Below are 26,132 nucleotides of genomic sequence, written 5' to 3' on the forward strand. Positions count from 1 at the left end.
ACGTCGGTTGGCACCATGGAAGCTGAGAGGCCTCCCCGTACAGGTTTTAAAATTCCAAAGTTTTTCTCATTCAACATGATAGTTAACCCCGCGATATCCGAAGTCGATGTCTCCGAAGAAATCGAGGTATGCCAGAATTTTCTAATGCCATTAGAATTGGTTAAATGTTCGAGAAACTCCGATTTGCTTACTTGCCATTTATATTTTTGCCGCATTGAACTATTTCACCTTTACTTAATCTTTAACATTTTAAAAACACGGCAAACTTAATTTAAAACCAAAAAACTCTCTTACTGGCCCTAGTACAGTAGATATTAAAGAGCACAACAATATTTGTTGCATTAAAATATATATTAATATTGGTCTGTAGTTAAAATATACTGAAATTTATTTGAAATTCTTTAGAATCTGCCCTCATAATGAAATTGTCCTTAACAATTATTGGTTTCAAAGAACTATCTTCAACTTTCCTGGGACAAAATTATAACATTATTTGTCGTAGAACTTTTTGCTTTCAAATTTATTTCTCCAAAAAATGTATGAATTCAACTCAATGTAAGATATTATCTCTAACTCATCAGTTCTTAGTGACTCGAAAGACATATATTAGTATTAAGATATTTATAGTATAAAATAGTCCTTCCGGTTCAGTCGGAGGAAGTAGGTAGATGTATATTGGAAAGGTTCGAAGAGAAAATGGAAATTGTAGGAATATTTTTAAAGTACAACATAAGCCTTGATCACAAATCACGCACAATCGAAGATCAGCTTATAGATATAGTTGTAGCAATTAGGCATAAAGACAAAGACATGTAAGACCCTCTTCGTCACAATTTTATACATGAGCTAATTAAAACTGAACTGAAAACAGACCAATTAAAAAATAATGTGAAAGCTTATAGTGAAAAATTTCACACATGTTTAAAAGGTGATAAATTAAAAATTACTAAACAACGCTTACATTTGGTAAATAAATTTAAACACAAAAACCAACTTTCTCGACTTGACAAAAGCCTAACGAAGGAAAACGGTAGACAAATCATAAATTCAAAATATTCAGAATACTATATCAAACCGACCTTCTTATCCCAAAATGTTCTCTATCAACCTTTAGAATCATAAAATAACAGCATTAAACTCAAAAGTGAATAGGTTAACAAAACTTCCGATGGATAAATGTTATGTCGAACATAAAAATAAAATAGTTATAGATTTGGCATTAAAACATGGTCCCAACACAATTTAAAAAAGATAACACGATTTATTGTCAAATACAATCAATATTTAGATAATAATGAAAACAACCAAGAAAAAGGATATAGCCTACTCCTATTTGTCTACCTTTTAGCACCATTCCTAATAAAGCAACACGGAAGACACAGTTGGAAAAAACAACATCTAACGTAAGAGATAAAAGTTTGAAAAATTTAAACTAAACCACAAAAAAATTATTCTTACAAAAATTCTCCTCCCGTCCCTAGATAATACAGACCGAACAAGCGTGACGTTACGTACGTTCCGTGTCCCGAAAAGACAGTTTTTTCCCATGCAAAAAATACAACCATAGCCCGCCAAAAGAAGTAGTAACTTCAAAAAATTGTAACATATATACATTTGAAAGTGACACTAAAATACAATTTTTCAACATAGTCACCATACAAATTTAGGCACTTGTCATAGCAGTGAACTAGTTTTGAAATTCTAACGTTATAAAATTCTGCCGCTGAGTCTTTAACCAGAGAGTCACACCCTCCTGCAGTTCCACGTCATCAATATGTACTCTGCGTCGCAAGCCAGATCGTTATTGCTGGAAACAGGTGGTACTCGCTGAGTGCAAGGTTCGGACTGTAAGGCGGATGTGGAAAAACCTCCCACATAAAAACTTTCTAACACTTCTCGAGTCCAATTTGCCGCCTGTGGTCGAACGTTGTCGTGAAAAAAACCTAAATTTTAGAACATAACTTTCATTTACGCTTGTCTTGTTTTGATCTTATTAACACGTTTACGACAGTAACCTCTCACTAGCACGGCTGGATAGCCATGAACGGAAAACGCCGTGACATCAAAATGGCCATGATAGTCCCGCCCCTAGCAGCTACAGAGCGAAACGTAATATACTTTCTGGATATCCGTCGTATTATGCCTGGAAATTCATGGTTAATATTGGCAACAATCGGACTTTCTGCTCTGCAAATTCTTGGTCTCCAATTAATTTTGGGTCACCAAAAGTTTTGTACCCTGTAGGTTTTGTTTGATTTTCAAGTTTTCATAATCTTAGTTTTAAGATGTACGTAATTCGATTTATTAAACAATATTTAAGATTGTATAGAATCAGTTGTGTATTACACGTTCGCAAAATTTAAATACAGGTAAGGTTTTTCTCAAATTACCTTAGTTGTTCCTCGGTGGCTGTTAGAAAATAAATAGTAATTAAATTTGTAATCCACTTACAAAAAAAACGTATTTCTTGCCATCAGCTGTTAGTACTACTGGACATCTGATGCCATTAATAAACCAGCGTTTTAAATACTGGCTTGATTTATTTCTAAGAAAAATACATAGCTGATAAACATCACAATTTGTTATTACGATTTTGGGGTAGGGTACGATAAGCGGACCTGGTTTTTTATATCGAAGAATATAGTCATTGATACCTAATATTCGCATCTCAAATCCTAGACTATCAATCGATATAAAAGTACTTTTAGTCCTCAATAACAATCATATGTTTTAAATTAAAATATGAATTTAATATTTACAGTGATCAAACAAATTATTATAACCAAAATTAGGAAAACTGAAGACGACCATATTTACTCCTCTCACAGTTACAGTTGTTTCTTTCCCACAAATTTCACATAATGGGTTTTTCGGTACGAGTCCAACATGTTGATGTTGAAGCCACGAAAAAGCAACGTCGTGTATTTTTCTAAAATTGACTGCCATTTTTAATAATCAGAATTACTTATGTAAAATTGAAATATTATCCTACGTGTATTATTTTAGAGTGTTTAAAGCTGTTGATATAGATGATTTAAGTTAATAGTTCAAAATAATGAATCAGTACCGATTGATTATATCGATGGTTACGATTGAGTAATAACATTTGCCAATTTCTATATAATAAAACGGGTCCGTTTATCGTACCCTACCCCGATTTTGATATTTTACATAATTTCTTCCGTTTGATTCTATACTTGACTTTTAACATAAAACGTTGCCCATTAGAATAATGTTAAAATATCGAGATTTTAATAGTGTTATACATTTTAATTTAAATAAATAATAATAATCTTAAAGTCTTTTTACATAATTCCCAAATGTACGCGTGGTAAATATAACCTCTTTAGGTAAGGAAGAGTAGAGTATGTGATGAACCAATCAGGACTTTGGTGTTTAGTGATAAAGAGTGAAGCGCCTACATTGCGGCACATACTGAAATACACAGTTGAGTGTGCTGCGGTTTTAGCCGCGACATTCCGTGGCTACTCATTCGTCACTTTTGCGTTAAAACTCTTGTAAATCCACACAACTGCGGATCCATATGTACTGTACACAATCAGAACACCTTCTGATTATAAATCTGTTACGGTACACAATATTCCGTAATAGCTTTTTATGATGTCTTGTAACCTCTGTCATCCCTCAACAGAGGTGACACAAGGTTGACAAACACACAAAAACAAGGTGACAAACAAGTATAAAATGACGTACTTTTGTTTCGAATAATACCAAGTTGTAAGAAATTATCAATATCATCTGATTCACGCGCATATCATTCTGTGGTAAATTTAAGTAATTTTCAGTAGAGAAAATTACTATTATGTATTATCAATTACAAGTTGTTACTATGTCTTAAAACTTAAAGATTTACCTAATTTGTCAAGTATTTGAATAGTTTAGTAGTAATATTCAGATTTGTTGTGTCCTTTCTCTGCTTCTTGAGAGAGCTTAAATCAACTGAGATCACGGATAGCGTGAGATGTATGATGTATAGAATGAGTGTGTGTGCCATGTGTAGTCCTCTCTACAGGTAACTTATTTTTTTGTGAATAGTTGAGAGCCGGCTGTAAAAAACCTTTACATTTTCCCCCAAAAGAACAATGCTGAACCTCATGCATTTTTACACCCTTATTCTTTATCGCTGCGTTACAGGAGATCATTTATTTTGAAGATATAATTCATACGTAACCATACGATTTATGTGTATGCTTTTAAATATTTAAACGGGTAAGTTCAAAAAAGTACGAGAATTTCTTCTAAATAACTCATAAAAATATTAAAAACTGAACAGCGATCGGATCCGTATTACTTGAATGTTTAAAATGAGACATTTCCTGTAATTCTACGACTAAAATAAGGTCGTGAAAGTGCACGAGAGTTCTTATAGGAGTAAAAACAAGATGGCCCCTTAAGTGCAGCCGACTCTTAATAAAAGAAATGAGAGAACGTGAATATCACTAAGATATTGACATAAGTATTGCCAATATCGACGAGATCTCTCTTAATACCTCCATATTACGTTTTGCCTCAACGATCCCATGTTGAAAAATAACAAATATTACAGGGCCATTTTGTTACTATAGAAGTCCATACCAAAATAGTCTGATGGTGGCTGTTGCGTTTTAATCCCCCCTTCACCCCGCATCCAACACTGTTGCCAGTTTTACTTGTGTGGAAAATTACTGATCCGTCTCCACATATGTTGCAATAAGCAAACATCATTATTTGTCACCACAAACATAGGCTACTAACGTACTTTGTCAGTGATGGTCAGTGTAGCATTTGCAGTTGGCAAATAAAAATTTAATTATTTAATAGTTGTGGGAGAAATATATAAGAAACTATTTTAGAATATAAGTGGATTTGTCAAAACGTAGGTAAATTAAAAAATTTAATTTCTCAAATGTAATAATTAAGTACGCCCCGACTCCTTCTTAATTCCTTTGTATCAATATAATAAAATATTCCCTGTAAAAGAGAGCTAAAATTAGTTGAATACAAATTTTCAATACGAAAATCGTAATTCGACTATCAATTTTCTACTTACGTAAAATTCCTCGCAGAATGGATTTGCACAAAAGAAAGGCTGTACCACTAAAATTATACGTGGGAAAAAGACCCCGAGATTTGCGAGTCGCAGTTTATATACCGACCCCTTCCGTAACCAAAACTACCTCATCGCCAACGTCCTTCATTGGCGTCCGATCATCCAATCACATGGCTAGAGATATTAATTTTCAGTTCTGCCCCTATTGTAACCAGTTATCGTTGTCGACTTCCTGATAAACAGCTGTCTTTCTGTACCATTCCTACCTTCGCGGACCCTTTCTTGAGAAATTACATTTTATAATTTACTTACGTTTTGAAAAATCTATTTCTTATCCCAAAATATCTTACTATATACTTTATCCTATAATTATTTATTAATTAAACTTTTATTTGCCAATGTATCAAATGCCACAATCAGCGATGTGACAACACCACTTCAAACTGCATAGGACTATTTTGGTGCAGGATGCTCTAGTTCCGCTATTCGCCTTTCGTCACTAATAATACATACTATTCTATTACTTTATCACAATTGCTTTGCTTGTTCTTCATGAAATACTATGACTTTCACAGGTGACCGAGTCGAAACAATCACCGCCTATTATAGCTTCAGAACCACGGAAACAGAGCAGTCTAGTCACCATGTAAGTACATTTGTTTCTTCACCAGGGGCGTAGACTGTTTAGAGTGGCCTCGGGCAATTTTCTGCATATTTTTATTTACTGATGTTGCGGCCATTAAATCTATCTTATGTAATACACTGCTGAATGAACAACGGCCATACTCATCCTAAGTTATAAATCGCATACCTTGCACACAAACACATAATTAATATTTTCATGCCCACGCACTTTTTATGGCCCGGGACAGGGATCAAAGGCAAATTGGGCAGCGGTGATTTTTGATGGAAGAGTATCATACAGTGAAACCTTTTTTCAATCTTATAAACTACAGACAATTACAAAAATCTAAGGCACTGACTTCGAAGAGTTATCTTTATAAACATATAAAAATAAAACAAAAACTCTTAGTAAAAATGTATTATATTGTACAGGCATACGTTTGGGCGTTAAGGTTAACAATTTAAAATCTTTAAATAAACAAATGGCAAATTTTGAAGAAAAAAATTCAATATAAAAACTGATCAAAATTACAACGTCACTATAAGAACACGTTTTAAAGTTATATATGAACTTTAAAACGTGTTCTTAGGCTATAGTGACGTTGTAATTTTGATTAAATATATATATACAGGATGAGTCAGAAATATGGTAAAATATTTTAAGACGTGATTGTAGAGCTAAAAATAAGAAAAAAATGTTAAATAAAGTTAGGTCCGGAAACGCTCCATTACTGAGTAATGGCTGGCGAAAGATTTTGCTTTGTTTTCAGTTCACCTGGTGAAATTTAGTGATTCTGAAAGGTTTTTTTCTTACTTTTTAACTCAAATAAGATGGATGTATAAAGAAAATCACCTGAAAAATCAAATAAAAACCACTCTAGAGGTTGTAGTGTGAACAGTTTTTGAGAAAAAGTATGAAATTTGCAAAAAATCTAATAACAAAATTACCGTCTTGAATGTTTGATGTCGAATAACATTGTGAAATGACCAATAAACAAATTGTTTTTTCCTAATACAGATTGTAGAGAATTTAATTCTGAAAACAACCATAATAAACAAAGTTAACTAAATTTGTAAAAGAGTTATGAAATTGTCTCCTCACGTATTACACTACACAGCAATGTTTTGCTGTTTTATAATAAGGAATGAGTATCTGATTGGTAACAGCTGGTGAAAAATAAACACTTTTAGTTCAAAATTTGTTTTTAAATACAATAAACATCTACAATCGCTTTTAGTCCCACCGGAAGTTTAAAAAGGATGCTCTAAATGACCTCCATTGTTCAAAATGCACGCGTTCTCATCAAGTTTCGGACCCGTTCAAAAACTCCAGGTGTCTGCTTAATGGTTTCTATTCCATTAGAAACGTTTAATCGGAGTTCTTCAATGGTATCTATTGGGGAAGAGTAAAATAATGTTTTGAAATGTCCCCAAAGGTAAAAATTGCAAAGGATTTAAGTCCGGTGATCTTGCTGGCCATGAAACTGGTCCACCTCGGCCTATCGATTGATTTGTGAAACTCTCATTTAGGTGTCCACGAACAGCCATAGAGTAGTGCGCAGGTACCCGTCATGCACAAACCACATGTTTTGGCGCAAATTGAGAGGTACGTCATCAAGCAGGTTAGGTAGTTCGTCTCTTAAAAAGTTCAAGTACACCACGCCATTATGCCTGGCAGGAAGCACGAATATGACAAAATGATCTGCTAATATTCCAACCCAAACATTTACTGAAAACTGATGTGGGCGATTAGGTTTGATACCGTGAGGATTTATGTCTGCCCAAATGTGATTGTTATGGAAGTTAATTATAGCTTTTCTTGTAAAGTGAGCCTCATTGGTAAACAAAATTGTATTCAAAAAGTTTGGATCAGCACATTTTAACAGAAGCCATCGAAAAAAAACAACATGGGGAGCGTAGTCTTGTGGCAAAAGAGTTGCTGGATCATGGAGTTGCTTGAACATGCTGGAAGTGGTAACTGGTACTCGTGTAGTATTCTCCGAATACTAGATTGGCTGACATTGAACTGTAGTGACAATTCTCTAGTGCTCTTTTCAGGATAATCAGAAATTTTATTAAGATCCAACTCTTCTAATTCAACAGTCCTACATGATCAGGCGATGACTGCATCACTATGCTCCGAAGACTTCAAAGAACCTGTTTCAGATAGGCGTTCATGAACAGTGGCAAAAATCTTGCGCTTTGACACCTGCGGTTAGGAAAGTTCTCTTGCTAGACAGACGTCTTGCTGCAGTACTATTGCAGCGTCCCAAACCATACATTAAAATTCATGTCTTCTAAATCAGAGTTTGAATACAGATGAATATTACCTTCCATTTGTAATAATAAATTAAACACACAACACAAAATCACTAATAAAATTGATGGAAATAACTGGTTAAAGCACTTAACACAGGCACATAGTATCTTTACAGTTTGCTGTTTTGTTCAACAATGAGGTGTCATAATCATGCCAAGCTGATTTTTTTTTATGTTTAAACAGTTTTTGATTGAATAATTAATTATTACCAGCATTACCAATCTGATATTCATTTCTTATTATAAAACAGCAAAACATTGCTGTGTAGTGTAATACGTGAGGAGTCAATTTCATAACTTTTTTACACATCTAGTTAACTATTATGGTTGTTTTCAGAATTAAATTCTCTACAATCTGTATTAGGAAAAAACAAATTGTATATTGGTCATTTAACAATGTTATTCGACTTCAAACATTTAAGATGGTATCTTTGTTATTAGATTTTTTGCAAATTTCATACTTTTTCTCAAAAACTGTTCACACTACAACCTCTAGAGTGGTTTTATTTGATTTTTCAGGTGATTTTCTTTATACATCCATCTTATTTGAGTTAAAAAGTAAGAACAAAACCTTTCAGAATCACGTAATTTCATCAGGTGAACTGAAAACAAAGCAAAATCTTTCGCCAGCCATTATTCAGTAATGGAGCGTTTCCGGACCTACCTTTATTTAACATTTTTTTCTTATTTTTAGCTCTACAATCACATCTTAAAATATTTTACCATATTTCCGACTCACCCTGTATATATATATATATATATATATATATATATATATATATATATATATATATATATATATATATATATTTACTTGTTTTTTATTTATGGCTTTAGAAGTTAGTGATTATACATCGCGAAGATGGCTTACTGTCGATACACCTGTCTTTACAATGTAATACATTTTTAATAAGGGGTTTATTTTTCATTTAAATACTAATAGCCTACATAATATAATACACTTTTGGGCTAAGTGCATTAGGACAACTTTATAATGGCACTAAATACTCTTGTGTTTATTTTTGTATTTTATTATTTAGTAATGCATATTCAATGCGTTTTATTTTATTAATTGATCGATTCATTATCACAGTTTCCTTTACGAAATTTCAGCCAGTGTAATATAATTTCTTGAATTCTGCGTAATTCAAACAAAGTTATAACAGTCTGGAATTTGTATTTGTTGCTAACTATTTATGTATCAAATAAACAGTTGTGCTCTCTATATATATATATAGTATATATGTATATATATATATATATATATATATATATATATATATATATATATATGCAGTAGCTATTTACAACTATACAACTATGCTTTTAATGTACATTCAATTTCACCAAAATAGCCAAATATAATTACTCCACATCATGTAATGACTAAAATTCGATTAATCTTCATACTAATTGAAACTGTATATAACTTACTGTTCATTGTATTATATTACGCCATCTTGAGATAGCAGTTTTATCTAGCAAAGTTTGAAAACAATTGTAAAGTATCAAGAAACGTATAGAATCCTACAGTTTCCTTATCAAATGGTATCACTAGAATACTAAATTACCCAATACTTCCATCCAATATTATTTTGAGGTTCCAATACTTCCTTCCAATATTATTTTGAGGTTATCTCTTTAAAACGAAAGAGTTATTAATATTAATACAAAGCCAGTGTTAAATAATACAAAGTTGCAAAACAAAGCTTAACTAATATAATACAACTTTGATGTAATGAGCTTTTTGTTGAATGTAGATAATTCTGTATAAAATTATTGCTAATTCTTCTCTTTGTTTAGAGTTAGATGAGTTAACTCTCGTGTAGCTAATACAATACAATCAAATGTTTAGTCTTGTTTCAATGACGGTGTCCTGCAAGTTTTGAATTTGTCTAGTTCCAGTTGACAATTTTATGAGGTTTAGCCTTGATTTGACATGTCTTAAATGTAAATACAAAAAATTATGGTTGCCTGTAAAGTCGGTTTTACGGGCGAAGATTTTACGTGACAACGTCTTTTTCTCGGTAGAATATTTATTGATATGAATATTATTAAATTGCACAATAGGAACAAGGAATTGAATGAAAATAAGAATTGCACAAATTTTAACTATAGAAATATATTTTGTTTACTAAAACATTGTACATAATTTGAAATTAATTAAAATTTGTTATTGTAAATGGTAAAGTTGAATAAAACATTTACTAAAATTGGAATTTGAAATTCTTGCTAAACACAGTTAAATTCTAACTCCGCGCGTGGTGATTGGTCGGTTTAGTTCGTTTGTTTGGTCGCACTGTTATGACAGGTTAGAGGTTATAATTTGTTATTTTAAATGTTTGACTAGCAATACGCGCTGTTTCTTCTCAATCGACTGAATTACGATTGATTGCAGAGTGATTTAAACTAATAATTTACTTAACACTATCAACATTTGTCAATAGTATGACATAACCTATAAACTCAGTTTCTCAACTTTTGTGTCAATCTAACAATTAATCAATCAATCATAGTTTACGATAATGAAATATCAGTGTACAATTATTTACCTTTATTGTTGTAGTTGTTGTAAATGACGAATCTAAGCACTCCACATTTTCACGAATAAACATAGTTATCTGCTTTATCCCGTGCGGCGGACCCACAGTTATCTGCTTTATCCCGTGCGGATCCCGTGCGGCGGACCCACTGGACGGGCATCGTAACGTTACCGGGCGTTACACTTTTTCATGAGTGACTCCGAGCCGCAACCTAATTTAAGACGTTGTCACGTCAAAAATATTAACGTCATCAAGTTTCTATTTTATACAATTTTAAAAATCAATACTTAGAAAAATTCATACGTGTTGTATCTGAACCAGTGTTTCGGCAGGGCAAATATGAATGTTGAGTTTAGCTCCAGTTTACCTTCCTCTTAGTGCAGTGTATATACATATGTATATGTATATATACATATGTATATGACGCTGTTACAGACTTGACTCATGAAATCTGGAGTCGTGTTCGTCTGAAGAAAACAAAAAAGGTCGACGATGAAGATGCTCAAAATGAACTCGTTACATTCTTTCGACATCAGAGACACCTAAACCACAACATATAATGGAATATAGGTGAAGAGGTATTCCCATTGCCTCATCAGGTGCATAATTGAGTTGACTACGATGTGATAGACACGATCTCTAAGCCTACCTCTTTACCTATGTTACGCTATATTTTGTGGTCTATGTGTGTCTAATTTCAAAACGATGTAACGATTTCGTTCCAAGCTTCTTTGTTGCCGACTTTTTTGGATCTCTTCAGACGATCATGACTCAGATTTCATGAGTCAAGTCTGTAACAGCGTAAGATCCCAGAAGCTGCACTAAGAGGAAGGTGAATTGGAACTTAACTAAGGTGTAGAAAACATGTAAGTATGACAAATATTTATACACAATAGTAGTATTGGCAGTAGCACAGCTTTGCATAGACTTTTCAAGGTCATATTTTTTTTGAATCGCTGCCATCTGTGTGATTGAACTTGTTAGGTGTTGGCAACCAGCCATTGCAACAGGCTGGGATTTGTTTGGCATACGGCGATCTCGTTTCTTTCAAGGTGCATTCACCCCAATTAATCAATTGGAAGTGTTTTCCTTTCAATCTTCGTGCCAGATCATTATTGGATATTGGTACACCCAAAATCTACTTGTGGAAGTTTTATTGCAGTGGTTGATCTGGCTAGTTTCTATAATTAGACGAACTTTATGTTTCAATCTTTTTCAATCTGATTTGGTAAAATTCCATACCCAAAACATTATTTCTCCATTGCAGTGCTGGATGTGAGCAATATTAAAATGCAGTGTGGAATAACATTCTTGGTTTCCTTCTGAATTATTGGAGATTGATAAATTCGAGAACTTAAATGAGGTTTCTTTCTTCGAAATCGCAGCTTTAATCGTTGCTGAAATGATAGCTGAAAACGCTTTCCTGTTAAAGTTGGAAATTTAAGCATTTTGTAATTGGGCCCAAATAAAAACTGCTGAAGATAAAAACGTGAAATTTTTACAGTAGGATGTACACGCATTATAGCTTCAGGGAATGGTACATTTTATTTGTAAAAAATGTAATATCGTCAGAAACTTTTTTATGTATATTTTTCTTACATTATATTAAATTAAAATTTATTAAAAAATGATGAAATTCGCATGGAATGACCTTAATATAAAAAATGTCTAGACCCAAAATCGACTGCACCACCTTAAATAAATGCAATGGAAAAAGTGAATTTTATAAATAAAATACACGTTACTCTCCTAAGCCGTTTTTCATATCCATAACTGTACAAATTTCATATCGTTATCTTCATCCGCATTTCCGGGGGGCTAATTACAAGATAATATGAATGCTACTTTACATGCCTACAGTTCCTAGGGGAATTTTCCAATTTTGTATCTTTTTGATCCAGGAGAAATGTTCTAATTTAACCCATCGCAGCACCAGTAGCGCCACCTTAATAAACTTTTTCTATTGAGCGCGATTTAATTGGTAAAATACCATCGTATAATACGTCTTTCACAGTCCTACTCTCCACTGCAGCGCATCGTATACGATGTACACAAAACCATTTGTACTCATTGTCGTAGGCCTCATTGCGATCCGCATTCCCAGTACGAATTGACAAGACGGTCGAGGGTGAGGGGGCTCGGGCCGGGGGGGACACCCACCACCCCCGTATCGACTGTGTCTGGGGTCAATGTCCGGAGGTCAATGCCCCGGCTCGACTCCGCACCCCGTCTGACCCACATCCCCCGCCCATCTCCGACCCGACTCTTGTTTACGACCCAGTTACTGTACTGTGTGCTGTGCAAGTGCATACCACCTGCCAGGCTACTCGACTTCCAGCACTGGATACTAGTATCCGGTGCACTTTTGAGTCATTTTCTCGATGTTGAATCTCAATACTTTGAGCCTTCATATTTTTGGTATCGAAAGAAGTATAAAAAAGTACCAAGAATAAAAAAACTGTTAAAATTATCTTTTTTGTTGAAAATAATAATATACAGGATATTCCATAGGAAAAACAAAATTGACCGCCATATTTAAAATGGCGGCAATTTTTAAAAGTTGTTTGTACATATTTTATTTTTATTTCTAAAAACATGGATAGCTTCCTCATTTTACAACTTCATCCTGCACAGTACAGGACTTCTCTCGCGTATGATGAAGTTTCTAGTAATTTAAATACAAATTTTAAAAAATCATGCTGTAAATCGAGATATGTACTAAAACCCTAGGCATATAAATAATAATAGTTTGAACCAAAAATCTAGTGCCATTGTACTTCACTAGATTTACAACTCATCTTGTAAATGTAGAAATTTCGTACATTAGACTGAGTACTACTGTAACACTCGTATTCAAAAGAGTTTTATCGGAATCTATTTGTTGTCCGTTTCTGTAACAATTTACTAAAGATTAGACTATAAATGTAGTTTTCGAATAAGATGCTACTCATATATGTTTTTGTTAAACTTATTCAGTTTAAATCTGTTTATTAAGTAAGTTTAGGGGGCACAAGTCCCTTCTCAGAGATTTTGGAAGACAGATATTAAAATTGTACCCAGAAATTTGTTTAAAGATAGTACACATTTATGAGGCCTTAATAAAACAATTTATCTCAGTAACATTACCGTATATACGCCAATGGGCGTGGCGTAACAATTTAGTAAAGATGTATCTTCTTCAGAGGTGATCGCGAATTAAATAAAATTGTTCATTACCATATTTTTTCACGTTCATCCGTGTTTTGATTGGAGCGATAGGGAATTTTTGTTTGGTTCTACATAAAAAACATACCTAGAACTTAACACTTGAATTAATGTAATAATTTACATTTATGAATGAGTTTGTGACTTCAGGTAAACTCTATCTATATTCACAGATAAATTGTCTGTCATCCAATAATTTCAAATGAATTTAGGATTTTAATCTGAAGGATTTTGCCACTTCATTTTGGCTACATCCTCGACAGTGTTTGTTTGGTCCACATTTTAACCGATCCTGCAGTGCGCAAATAACATAACAGCTGATAGTTTAATACAATGTCTATATTAACGATCGTTTCATCTTTCATTCCGTGTAAATATATGGGAAAGTAAATTATGTTTGTATAGAAAAAATCTTTCAGAGTCGGAGCGACATAATGTAAATCGGTGTACACTTCTCGTTTCTAATTTTAGAGTACTTCGTTGTATATATGCGTTACATGTGCTGCTAAATACTGTAATAGTAAATCTACTTAAAATACACCAAACAGTTGGTTTTTTCTTCGAGAAAGTAACATGCAACTGTCGAACAAAGATTTCCGTAATGTAGTAAATTAATACTGTCGTAAACGAGAATACAATTACGTACACTAAATTAATTATACCATATATTTGTATGAGTGAAGCTGTGTGGGTTTCATGATTAATATTTTAGAAATTAAACCTAATTTTAAATGGACCTTAAGAGTTTTTGTGATCCAAGAAGAGATATTAGGATCAGTCCACGAGAAAATTAGATTATTAAAGCAGTTATCTTATAAGGACAGCAGAGGGGCTATAGTGGTTACGAGCCTCCCCCCCCCTCCCCCGATGAGTTTCATACTTTGGGAACACAAATTAAAGTGGAAAAATCCTGGAAAATAGTGTTTCATTTTGTAGCAATACAACAGTTGCCAACGCGTAATTTATATTTGTTAAACTCCAAAAGTGTGGCTGTTGCTACAATTGTTCTATTTTGTAAATCGCCCTTTTTGAACATTGTGGTTACATTACTTTGTATGGAAGCTACTTCAGCATTTTTATAATTATTTGCGAATAATTAATCTATTTAAACAATTTTGAAATATTTGTGCTCAATATCAACTTATATAGAACCTAAATTGTCATAAAGATTTTATATACGAATATGGTTTCATCATATTATGCTTGTATTGTAACGTATTTAAATAGTCTGATATGGAAATTACAAGGACACCGAAGGCTCAAAATAGACACTGCGATGACGTAAAAATATATCCAGGTTATGGTTTGTAGATAAATAAATAAGAGTTGAAGAAAAATGTTGGAAATAGTCCTGGTATTGGAGAAGACGTCGCGACGAGTTGAAAGGGAAAGTAGACTGTGGCATGGTGGGTGGGGGAGGGGGAGGGAGTGACGGGGCATTGACCGACCTTGACCTTGCAACTACCTCGGTCTCGCTACTCTAGTTCCGTCCCATTTATAACTTACTTATTTCCTGTTTATGTTTTACATCGCAAACTGTACTTATTCTCTTCATATTTAGCATCGTAAATATTGGTTTTCACTAAGGTCAAGTCTATAATAAAAAGTAAACCATCTGTTGGAATCGTTTACGATTTAAATAATTTTCAAAGTTTAATTGGTGTTAATACACATACTTATGTTAAACCTTTTGGTAAAATCAGTATTACACATTCCTATTCTTATTTGTTCTAAAAGATTTTCGCATTTTCACCATGATTTTTGTCTGTGTTAATGTTTGTCTGTACTAAAAGACGTGTGACATTATTAATTTTTAGTATTAATTTTAAAAACTGTTACGTATGTTTTATGTGAGTTAGGCATTTTTTATACTGCTACAAAAAAATGAACATAATGTAATGAGAAGATAAGATATGATTTCACGGCTATAGGACATGATCCTCGAAAAGTTTAACTTAAAACTATTAAAAGTTGTTATAAAACTTTTTAAGGGTTTTCAAATGTATGAAAACTTAACATTGTTAGTGGAACAAGGTTTTAGCTCCATAAAGAAAGTGTTCAGACTCTAATCAAATAGTTAATTTATTTATATTGGTCTGTAAATATAATAAAACAAAACTCTTAAATAATGGTATAACTTAAAGGAAATAAATAAAATACATCATAAATTTATGTAAAAACTACAGTTCTACTATATCGGATAGATTTATATTGACTATATGAATATATTGACTGCTCACAATATAATTTTTTTAAAGTCTAGAAATCGTAAAGATGGTAGTAAATGTTAAAAATATTAGCTCTAATTTATTTTAATAAAATTTTAATTTTAAAAATTTAAATAAGATGGGTATTGCTTTATGAGCATGCTTTAAGAAACAACGTCAATATTAAGTATACTGTATTAAATTACGAGGAAATAAAATATAATACATAAATTACTACTCCAAGAATACACAATTATCGTAAATTTTACTTAGCCTATATGATTAATAATTTTTATTGCATTAGCTTTTAATAAATCGAGTATAATTTTTATATGTCAGCTCATTATGACAAGCATAACGGATTTTTAATGTAGTTGAACGAAATAATTGATTTAGTAAAAATGGTAGTTTTATAAAATGCATATAATCAAAAATGTTTCATCAAATCGTTGTCTGTATAATATGTCATATTAGCCTATATTTGTGCTAATTTGAAAAATTAAAACACGTATTTTATTTTTAATGATTATAAAGCACCTGAGAAGTATTTATAGAAAAAGTTTACAATGTGAAATATTTACCGTTTGTCAGGTCGACAGCCGCCCTGCTCTAGGTCCTGTTCCCGGTGCACATCGACGACTAGACTAACTGGTACAAGGATTTCCCGCCAGATCGCGGAAATGACACGCCACTCCGTTCTAAAAACATTCCCGATTAGAAGTTATCAAAATTACGTGCTCGATCCCGGAATAAAGTCTAGGCATGTTGTAAGAAACCATATTACGTTGTATCAGGTGTGAACTGACGTACAAAGCGTGTTAAATTGAGTTAAACGAGGAAGCAAAATGTTGTTGGGGTGGCTAGTACGGCTGCGGCTGGCAAGGTCATTGCCTCCTGTTGCCATGACAACGCTCGAGTTCGGGACGCGGACACGGGAACGGGAAATGATCCCTCTGGCAATCTTCCAGAAACTCGCGATGACGACAGTACAACAGCGAGTTTGAATAAATTATCGCCGAGCTTTTTTAGTGGCTGATTAATAATAAGATTGCGTATTAACCCAGCCACTTCGTCAGTTTCTATCCTGTCTGGAATAAACTTAGAACAGCTGTACTACAATTATTGTATTGTCAAATGGGTATTTCCATGTCAAATCAACACACTTTATATAAAAATGTAAATCACCATTTTAAATTTTACTACAATTTAGTAACCTCATAGTGAGTGCTGAGACTAGGAAAAATGCCAAACTTTTAATGTTTACCTCAGCCCGTTTCTGAAATACAGCTATGTAAAGTTTCCAAAAACTCAACAAAAACATAATATAAACATACGTTCTGAAATTGGTCTATGAGCTCTCTTAACTGATCTAGGGAGCTGTGAGAGGTGTTATTTTGCAACCTTTTGTTACATATCTCTTTTCAGTGATATATAATAAAACATGCTTTATAATGTAAAACAGTGTGTCAAAAGCTAACATTTCCCATCCCAAAAGGTATAATCATGCTTTTACATTTTTAGTTGCAATTTATGTAGTGATTTCGATTTATATACTTCTAAACTATAAATACATTTAATGAATTTGTTATTAAAGTAGTTTGTTCGATTAGAAGGGAACCATATTACTCTCAAATGACAAAATACTGTATCCTTTGAAGAGGTGCGGAAGAAATTTCAAAGAGGAAGTAATTTGAATTTCATTGCAACTCAATCGACCGCGCGCGGGGCAATGCTCTATCTATTGCTAGCACCGGGGCATAGGTCAGTGCATTCAACTCTGACTGCTAACCGTATCTTTCATACCTGCTCAACCACCCGTGAGTATTTTTAAGTCATGTTTTATCAATTTCCGATAACTTCGGTTATAATTCGTTACGTAGTTCAATATAACTCGGATTTTTTAGTGTAGTACTTTGCTCTTTGAGCACGTTGGTATTTGTGAGGCCTAATAAATTTATCAGTTATCACGAGGATGTTCTTATCTTTGCAGTTTAATACGCTAATACCGATCGTTAAATCATCATGTAAATTCAAAATCTAAAATGTAAAAGAGGAAAAAATTAAAGATAGATAGATATTTTACTTCGATTTACTCACTGTCTAACAAATTGGTTCTTTTTATGGCTAAAAATAATACAGGAGTTTATTGTACCTCGAAGAATGAGTGGTTATATCAGTAGAGTGGTTAAGAACATTCATCATAAAAGTCTGAAGGGAATTTGAACACCACTTCATGTTGAAATACAATTCTTCCAATGAGTGTAAATCCATCGTTTAAAATGTTTTTGACTTATTTTTATGTAGTGTAACAAGAATGAAAGGTTTTGCAAGACAACAGACAGATTCTGTTCTCGCGGTCCAAGTTCAGACCAATGTTTTTTAACTGTTCCTGTCAGTCTGGCTGGTGGAAGACACATACCAAAGAATGCCCTGTGATAGGGACGGATATCCACTTTGAACCTCATCACAGAAAGCTTGCCAGACCGTCCCTTAAGGTCTTCTTTTATGTGTAAGTCCTATTATAGACAAGGTAGGAGTAACGCCACGTAACAGGTTTCGCCGAAGTTGCATACAGAATTGTAAGTCTAAATCTCATTTCATTCTTCAGATGTTCTGCTTGTGATAGACAATATCACAAAGATAACATTTTAATCCTCCCCCTCCCCCTCTTGGCTTACAAGACAAAAGAGACTTGTGCCAGCCTAATGAGTGATAGGCACCAATGACGCTCAGCCAAGTCCTATGAACGGACATGCACAATATAGCACTCATTTTTTCTGTGTAGAATGCAAAATTTAAAGTCTAAAGATTTTGAAGTACTTCTCGACATATCTTGTCACATGATACATTCTTATTCATTAAGTTAGGTTTCATAGTAGTGTTTACATAACAAATGTTTACTCACCAAGTGATAATTTATGTGTTGGGTTAGGTTGGCTAAATGAGTTACTAAGTCACATGTTAAAATGCCATATGCTTGTACTCTGTTTGATTACAAATGTACTTACTCTGCGATTTTCTCGTTTTACATCCGTTACCCACAGGATCAACGTAAAAAGGTTCGCTAACGATCAGCGAAATCCTACGGAGTGACATGTACCATAATCAGTACATCGATGAAGCAGTAGATTATTTTACAACACAGTGTTCTCATGTATCGATCAGTTTGTGCCTAAAAAACGCAATTGTAGAAATACAAAGTATCCTATTTGGTTTTCAAATGAAAATAATTAAGAACATTAAACTGAAGAACAGATTGTCCAAAAAGAGAAAATATTCCCAAATACCATGATATAATGTTTAAACATCTCAGAACTAAACTTAAAAACGATGATTCAGATTTCTCTATAAAAATTATTTATCTTTTGTTGAAGAAAGAATAAAGACTGACCCAAAGTATTTTTGGAACTACATTAGCTCCAAGCGCAATATTCCATGTTATAATTTAGGTCAAGCTGACATGAAATATAAAAATAATGCAGGGATTAAGCAGGATGTCCCAAATGCTTTTGCTTCATATTTCTCTTCGGTGTTTGACCAGAATTCTCTGCTTATGACTTGCAAAAACTCAATACACCCAACTGTCTTTATGTAAAGAAATAAAGAAAGTTTTTTCGGTATCAGATGTCATAGAAGCTATCAATGAAATGAAATCAAGGAGGTCCTCAGTGTCCTGACAATATTCCTTCATATGTTGTAAAAGGTTGTGGAGAAGTTTTAGCAGAACCACTGTGCTATCTCTTTAATTTGTCCTTGTCAAGTTTTAATTTTCCCCAACGTTGGAAAGAAGCAAAGGTTGTTCCTGTCTTTAAGTCAGGCCAAGCTGAAAACGTAGAAAATTAATCGTCCAATATCTTTTATTAAATTCATTTGCCAAGGTTTTTGAGCTGTTAATTTACAAAACATATATATACAAATATTAAAGGTAGACTGTCAGCTCAGCAGCATGGGTTTCTCCCACGTCCGCTCAGGTTGTTTTCAAATTTAATGGAGTTTTCCTTGGATATTTCTGCTGAATTAGACAATGGGTGAAGGGTAGATGTAATATATACGGACTTTGCCAAAGCTTTTGATAAGGTCAATCATGATTCTCTGTTAAGGAAGCTGTTAAAGTTCGAATTTAAACAATGGGGTTTGTACTTTTTATTGAGTCTTACCTCAAAAATAGATTACAAATATGTATCAATATCAAATTTAAAATCAAAACAGTATTTAAGTGCTTCAGGTGTGCCTCAAGGGTCTAACCTGGGACCCCTTTTATTCATAGCTTTTATCAATGACCTTCCTGAAAAGTTACAGAATTCAAAACCGCTTCTTTATGCTGATGATCTAAAACTATACAGACCAATTTACAATGAGTATGATTCTAAACTCTTGCAAGAATCTCTGGATAACCTTTTTTTAATGGTGTAACTGTAATAGGTTACATTTAAATGTAAAAAAATGTTTCTGCATGACTTACTCCAGATCAAAAAAGGGTAGAACTTTTAATTATTTTATAAATGGGTACAAACTGGAAAATCTGAAAGAAATTAAAGATCTAGGAGTTATGTTTGATTCTTCTTTTAAGTTCGACAAACATTTAGACGTTACCATCAGTAAGGCTTACAAAATGCTAGGTTTTGTTATGAGGAATGCAAATATTTTTCATCCATTGACGCAATCAAATCCTTATATTTTTCTTTTGTTAGAAGTGGATTGGAGTACTGTTCAATTATTTGGGGAACCCTATACATTAACAAATATTCAGTCCGTTGAAATTATTCAAAATAAATTTTTAAGATATTTGTATCTAAAAAAACACAACACATATTGTGATAGAAATTTCCCCACTGATTCTTTAAGAAAATTTATTTAATTTTCAAAAAAACTTTCAGCAAGAAGACTAATTTTTTTAATCTATCTTTTTTTTATTTAAATTACTAAATAACCTGATTGATAGTTTCACATTTACTTAAAAAATATAAAACTTTTATGTCCCTAAGTTTCATTCAAGGTCCAAAATATTGTTTTTTATTCCTAGATGGTAACACAATCAGCCATTATTATTTTTCTTTGTTTTAGGAGTTTTAGATTTATTAATAACAACCATTCTTATATTGATGTACATGTAGGAAGTGCAAAAGATTTTATTGGAAAATTAAAAACCTTTAGTTTGAGACTGTTACTCGAAAAGCTGTAATAATCTGTTTAATTTCTTAGTATTCTTACCAATAAGTTAAGTTTTTGGATTATTTGTAGGATTTTTTTTGTATGTTATTCATGTAACCAATCTAGATATTATTTGTTTAGAAGTGTTTCATTTTGCTCTTTCAATTTAATTCTTATATAATTTTAAGATGTTGTGCATGTTATTTATTTCAAGGTGAAAGTTTTTTTTTCCTCTATTGTTAAGAATAACATAGTTCATTTTGTTTTTTGAGCTAGTATAATTATTAATTTATTTGTAATTTGCACTGCACTTAGGTTAGAGGATAGTATAATTTTTGTTTAATTTTTGTTTTATTTAATATAGCTAATTTAGGTTAACTGATGACCTGTAGCTATTTATAAGTCAAAATAAATAAATAAATAAATAATCGAATCCTGTGTTGTCTCTAAAGAAATTAAGCAAGCAAAATTTAAAGTATATAGATCTAGTTTGTTCTTCGCTGACGCTCAGCCAATGATGAAAATAACAATTTAAAGATATTATCTTAGGTCTTTTGGATCTATATACTGGCTGCCTCTGCCTCAAATTCACCCTTACATGTTTCCGCTCCACCACCCGCCGCCGCAACTTTTTTCTTTTGTGTACTTTAAAATGTATGCGCCCCCTAAAATTTTGCGCCCTATGCCTGGGCCTAGTAGGCCTATAGGGAAATGCGGTACTGCTCGCAGTTCATGGTAGTATCCAAAGACTGAACGCTTTTTCTATTTTACTGCCCGGCTGTTCATCGTAAGAAGAACACATCCAGTGTACTGTAATCATGCCCATGGATTATCAAACCTAGTATCAATAATTACTGATGGTGGCGATGGAAGAGGGTGTTTTACTGAATCGATGGTATTCGATTATGCAATAATTATTTTTAAACACACTATTGGGCATAGAGAATTTCTTGGATCAACAGCTTTGAATCAACAGATAGCTGCAAATCTAGTACCTTGTTGTCCCGTTGTATTCAGAGCCTCACGCCCGCAGATATGCTGATAATACATAAGATATCTTTGTATACACGTGAGTGAAGTGGAGTGCCACCAAGTACCAAGATCCTCCATCAGCCAGTTATTTTAACAGCATTTCTAGCTAATCTTGATTGGTTTTAGGCTGTCAACTAAAATTATTGAAATGTTTAGGAGATGTGAATACACAAGACTGAAAAGATAGCTGCAAGAAAGTGCTCCATTGATTTACTACAGTAGAACCCCTCATATCCGGCCACCACGGGACCGAGCCCCTGGCCGGATAACGATTCGGCCGGATAAACCAACCTACAGTACACATCACTTGACGAAACAAAACAATTGTACTGTACTGTACTAACCGCACTGGAAATAATCAACGAACTGTTTACAGGTTAAACCTATTAGCTCAACTGAGGACAACACAGGAAAATGTAAACAAATAGATACACCAAAATAACGCAAGAGTCGTGGGAGACTAGTGCGTGCAACTGCGCGTCTGCAAGCCGTGGTAAATAAATTTCAATATTGGCTTCCGGGAAGTGGCCGGATAAACCGAGGTGCGGTAAAACCGAGGCTGGATATGAGGGGTTCTACTGTATAGACATAAAAATGCTTTCTGTACTATAAGATGGCGGAGTATTGTGGTTCATTTGCTGTGTAAACATCATATTCTGACCCTTTATTAAGTAAGAATATTGATGACATCGAAGTGTTTTGAGATTCGAGGATATTCCATCTCTTGTCTACTGTATACCCGGGATCGATATTTTCAAACTCGGCGTTATATTGTTTCTTTAACATATGTACTAAGAATATCAGGATCCTATTTATTATCCTACCAGAAGCATCTTCGGAAGACCGACGTTATCGAACTGGGCCAGCGTTGCTTGACTCTATACAATATGCTAAGCATATCACGCTCCTATTTTTACCTTATCATAAACATCTCCGGAAGGCAGACATAATTGATTTGGGTCAGCATTACTCTAACAATGTACGAGCTGAGAATATCACACTCTTATTTATTATCTTCAGAAGTATCTCCGGAAGGCAGACAAATGATGCCTGTACTAAGATAATAAATACATGAGCGTGATACTCTTAGCTATTAAGTACATTGTTAAAGCAACGCTGACCCAATTCAATTATGTCTACCTTCCGATGGTGCTTTTGATAAGATAATAATTACACGAGCGTGATACTCTTAGCTATTAAGTACATTGTTAAAGCAACGCTGACCCAATTCAATTATGTCTGCCTTCCGATGGTGCTTTTGATAGGATAATAATTACACGAGCGTGATACTCTTAGCTATTAAGTACATTGTTAAAGCAACGCTGACCCAATTCAATTATGTCTGCCTTCCGATGGTGCTTTTGATAAGATAATAATTACACGAGCGTGATACTCTTAGCTATTAAGTACATTGTTAAAGCAACGCTGACCCAATTCAATTATGTCTGCCTTCCGATGGTGCTTTTGATAAGATAATAATTACACGAGCGTGATACTCTTAGCTATTAAGTACATTGTTAAAGCAACGCTGACCCAATTCAATTATGTCTGCCTTCCGATGGTGCTTTTGATAAGATAATAATTACACGAGCGTGATACTCTTAGCTATTAAGTACATTGTTAAAGCAACGCTCACCCAATTCAATTATGTCTGCCTTCCGATGGTGCTTTTGATAAGATAATAATTACACGAGCGTGATACTCTTAGCTCATACATTGTTAAAACAACGCTGACCCAATTCAATTATGTCTGCCTTCCGATGATGCTTATGATAGGATAATAAATACGAGCGTGATATTCTTAGCTATTAAGTACATTGTTAAAACAACGCTGACCCAATTCAATTATGTCTGCCTTCCGATGATGCTTATGATAGGATAATAAATACGAGAGTGATATTCTTAGCTCATACATTGTTAAAACAACGCTGACCCAATTCAATTATGTCTGCCTTCCGATGGTGTTTTTGATAAGATAATAATTACACGAGCGTGATACTCTTAGCTATTAAGTACATTGTTAAAGCAACGCTGATCCAATACAATGATGTCTGCCTTACGATGTTGCTTTTGATAAGGTAATAATTACACGAGCGTGACATGTTTAGCACGTAGTATATTTAATTTCCGTATTATATATTCCTGAACTGCGGATTGACTAATAACAATAACTACGTACCTTCGTCAAACAAAACTGTAGTCATACTGCCATAGTTCCAACTTCCATCATCATCTGGTGCCGGTGTCAATAAATATTATAAGTGCAGAAACATTTAAACCGAATGGTGGATCTACTCGAAATAGGATTGTTTTTCTTATGTTCATTACCCAACACATGCATCCCGTAATCAGATAAGCCGGTAACCCCGCCAAATCCTTGGCACACACACTCATTTAATATTGCATTAGCGTTTCATCAATATTCAATGTGTTTCATGCTTGAATTGGGTCAGCGTTGTTTTAACAATGTATGAGCTTAGAATATCACGCTCATATTTATTATCTTATCAAAAGAATCATCGGAAAGCAGACATGATTGGATTGGGTCGGCGTTGTTTTAACAATGTATGAGCTAAGAATATCACTCTCGTATTTATTATCCTATTAGAAGCATCTCCAGAAGGCAGACATAATTGAATTGGGTCAGCGTTGTTTTAACAATGTATGAGCTAAGAATATCACGCTCGTATTTATTATCCTATCATAAGCATCATCGGAAGGCAGACATAATTGAATTGGGTGAGCGTTGCTTTAACAATGTACTTAATAGCTAAGAATATCACGCTCGTGTAATTATTATCTTATCAAAAGCACCATCGGAAGGCAGACATAATTGAATTGGGTCAGCGTTGTTTTAACAATGTATGAGCTAAGAATATCACTCTCGTATTTATTATCCTATCATAAGCATCATCGGAAGGCAGACATAATTGAATTGGGTCAGCGTTGTTTTAACAATGTATGAGCTAAGAATATCACGCTCGTATTTATTATCCTATCATAAGCATCATCGGAAGGCAGACATAATTGAATTGGGTCAGCGTTGTTTTAACAATGTATGAGCTAAGAATATCACTCTCGTATTTATTATCTTATTAGAAGCATCTCCAGAAGGCAGACATAATTGAATTGGGTCGCCCCGCCGTTTGTTTTACAAGGTCTGTACTGTCATGTTTACCATGAAAATCTCATGTTTATATTTGTTTTCTTCTTCGTAAGCACGGTCGAAGTTGCTTTAGCTATATCCTGGACGATAGAACCTTCTCATATGAATGTTCCGTAGTCTAGTAGTCTAGGGCCATTGTTTACTTCTCGTGATGATACAAAAGCGTTGTCAGTTACTTTAACGTGTTTAAAATTTTGGTAGAACTAAAACAACAAATTAGGTTTTTAGAGTTAAAGGTTTTATGAACTGAACAAATACTTTGGTGATCTTCTTTTGTTTGTTGAGTCAAAGTTGAGTTTTATACGACTAAACTTAATCGTAGCGACTTGTTTGTAATTTGCTAATTGCTTTTCCCCAGTATCCCGGTCGGCAAAATACGAAGGTATTTACAGTTCCCACTCTCACTTTAGGAGATCCGTTTATTGCTACATGCCTGTTTCTGGAATGTTGTTAACTCGTAATGGACATTAAATCGAGGTAGAGAAGCTTGCACTGTATATTAATCTCATATAGCAGAATCCTGTGAGACATCAATAGCTCTTGAAAATTATGTGACCGTTCTCTCTCCAGTCTTTACTAAAATTTAGCGCTTGGTAAAATCACCAGGTCATTAGTAAGTAAAGTTCGTTGTACCACTCAGAGGACTGTTGCCCTATATTTCACAACGGATTAAACTGGGATACAATCAATATTAAAGTTGTTTTTATTTTATAGAACTAAGGCGTGCGCGGAACTATTACTTTTTGTTTTAAACTCGACCTAGCCGTCGACTGTAAGGATATATATGTGAGATTTAACGTTATCCTTTCTGGCTCAATGGCATATCTAAGATTTGG

At 33.7% G+C, this 26,132-nt stretch overlaps 1 protein-coding gene across 3 annotated transcripts in view; it reads left to right on the top strand.

The window, feature by feature from the left end:
* Nucleotides 1-26,132, top strand: part of LOC124358387 (sodium-coupled neutral amino acid transporter 9 homolog) — a 36,772-nt gene continuing 10,640 nt past the window's right edge. For all 3 annotated transcript variants that reach the window (XM_046810689.1, XM_046810693.1, XM_046810699.1), the window contains exons 1-2: nt 1-126; nt 5,626-5,696. In XM_046810689.1, coding sequence (XP_046666645.1) covers nt 16-126; nt 5,626-5,696 — 182 coding nt within the window. In that variant the 5' untranslated portion in view covers nt 1-15. The remainder of the gene's footprint in view (nt 127-5,625; nt 5,697-26,132) is intronic.

The sequence above is a fragment of the Homalodisca vitripennis genome, chromosome 1 (assembly GCF_021130785.1).
Source record: "Homalodisca vitripennis isolate AUS2020 chromosome 1, UT_GWSS_2.1, whole genome shotgun sequence".
NCBI lineage: Eukaryota > Metazoa > Arthropoda > Insecta > Hemiptera > Cicadellidae > Homalodisca > Homalodisca vitripennis.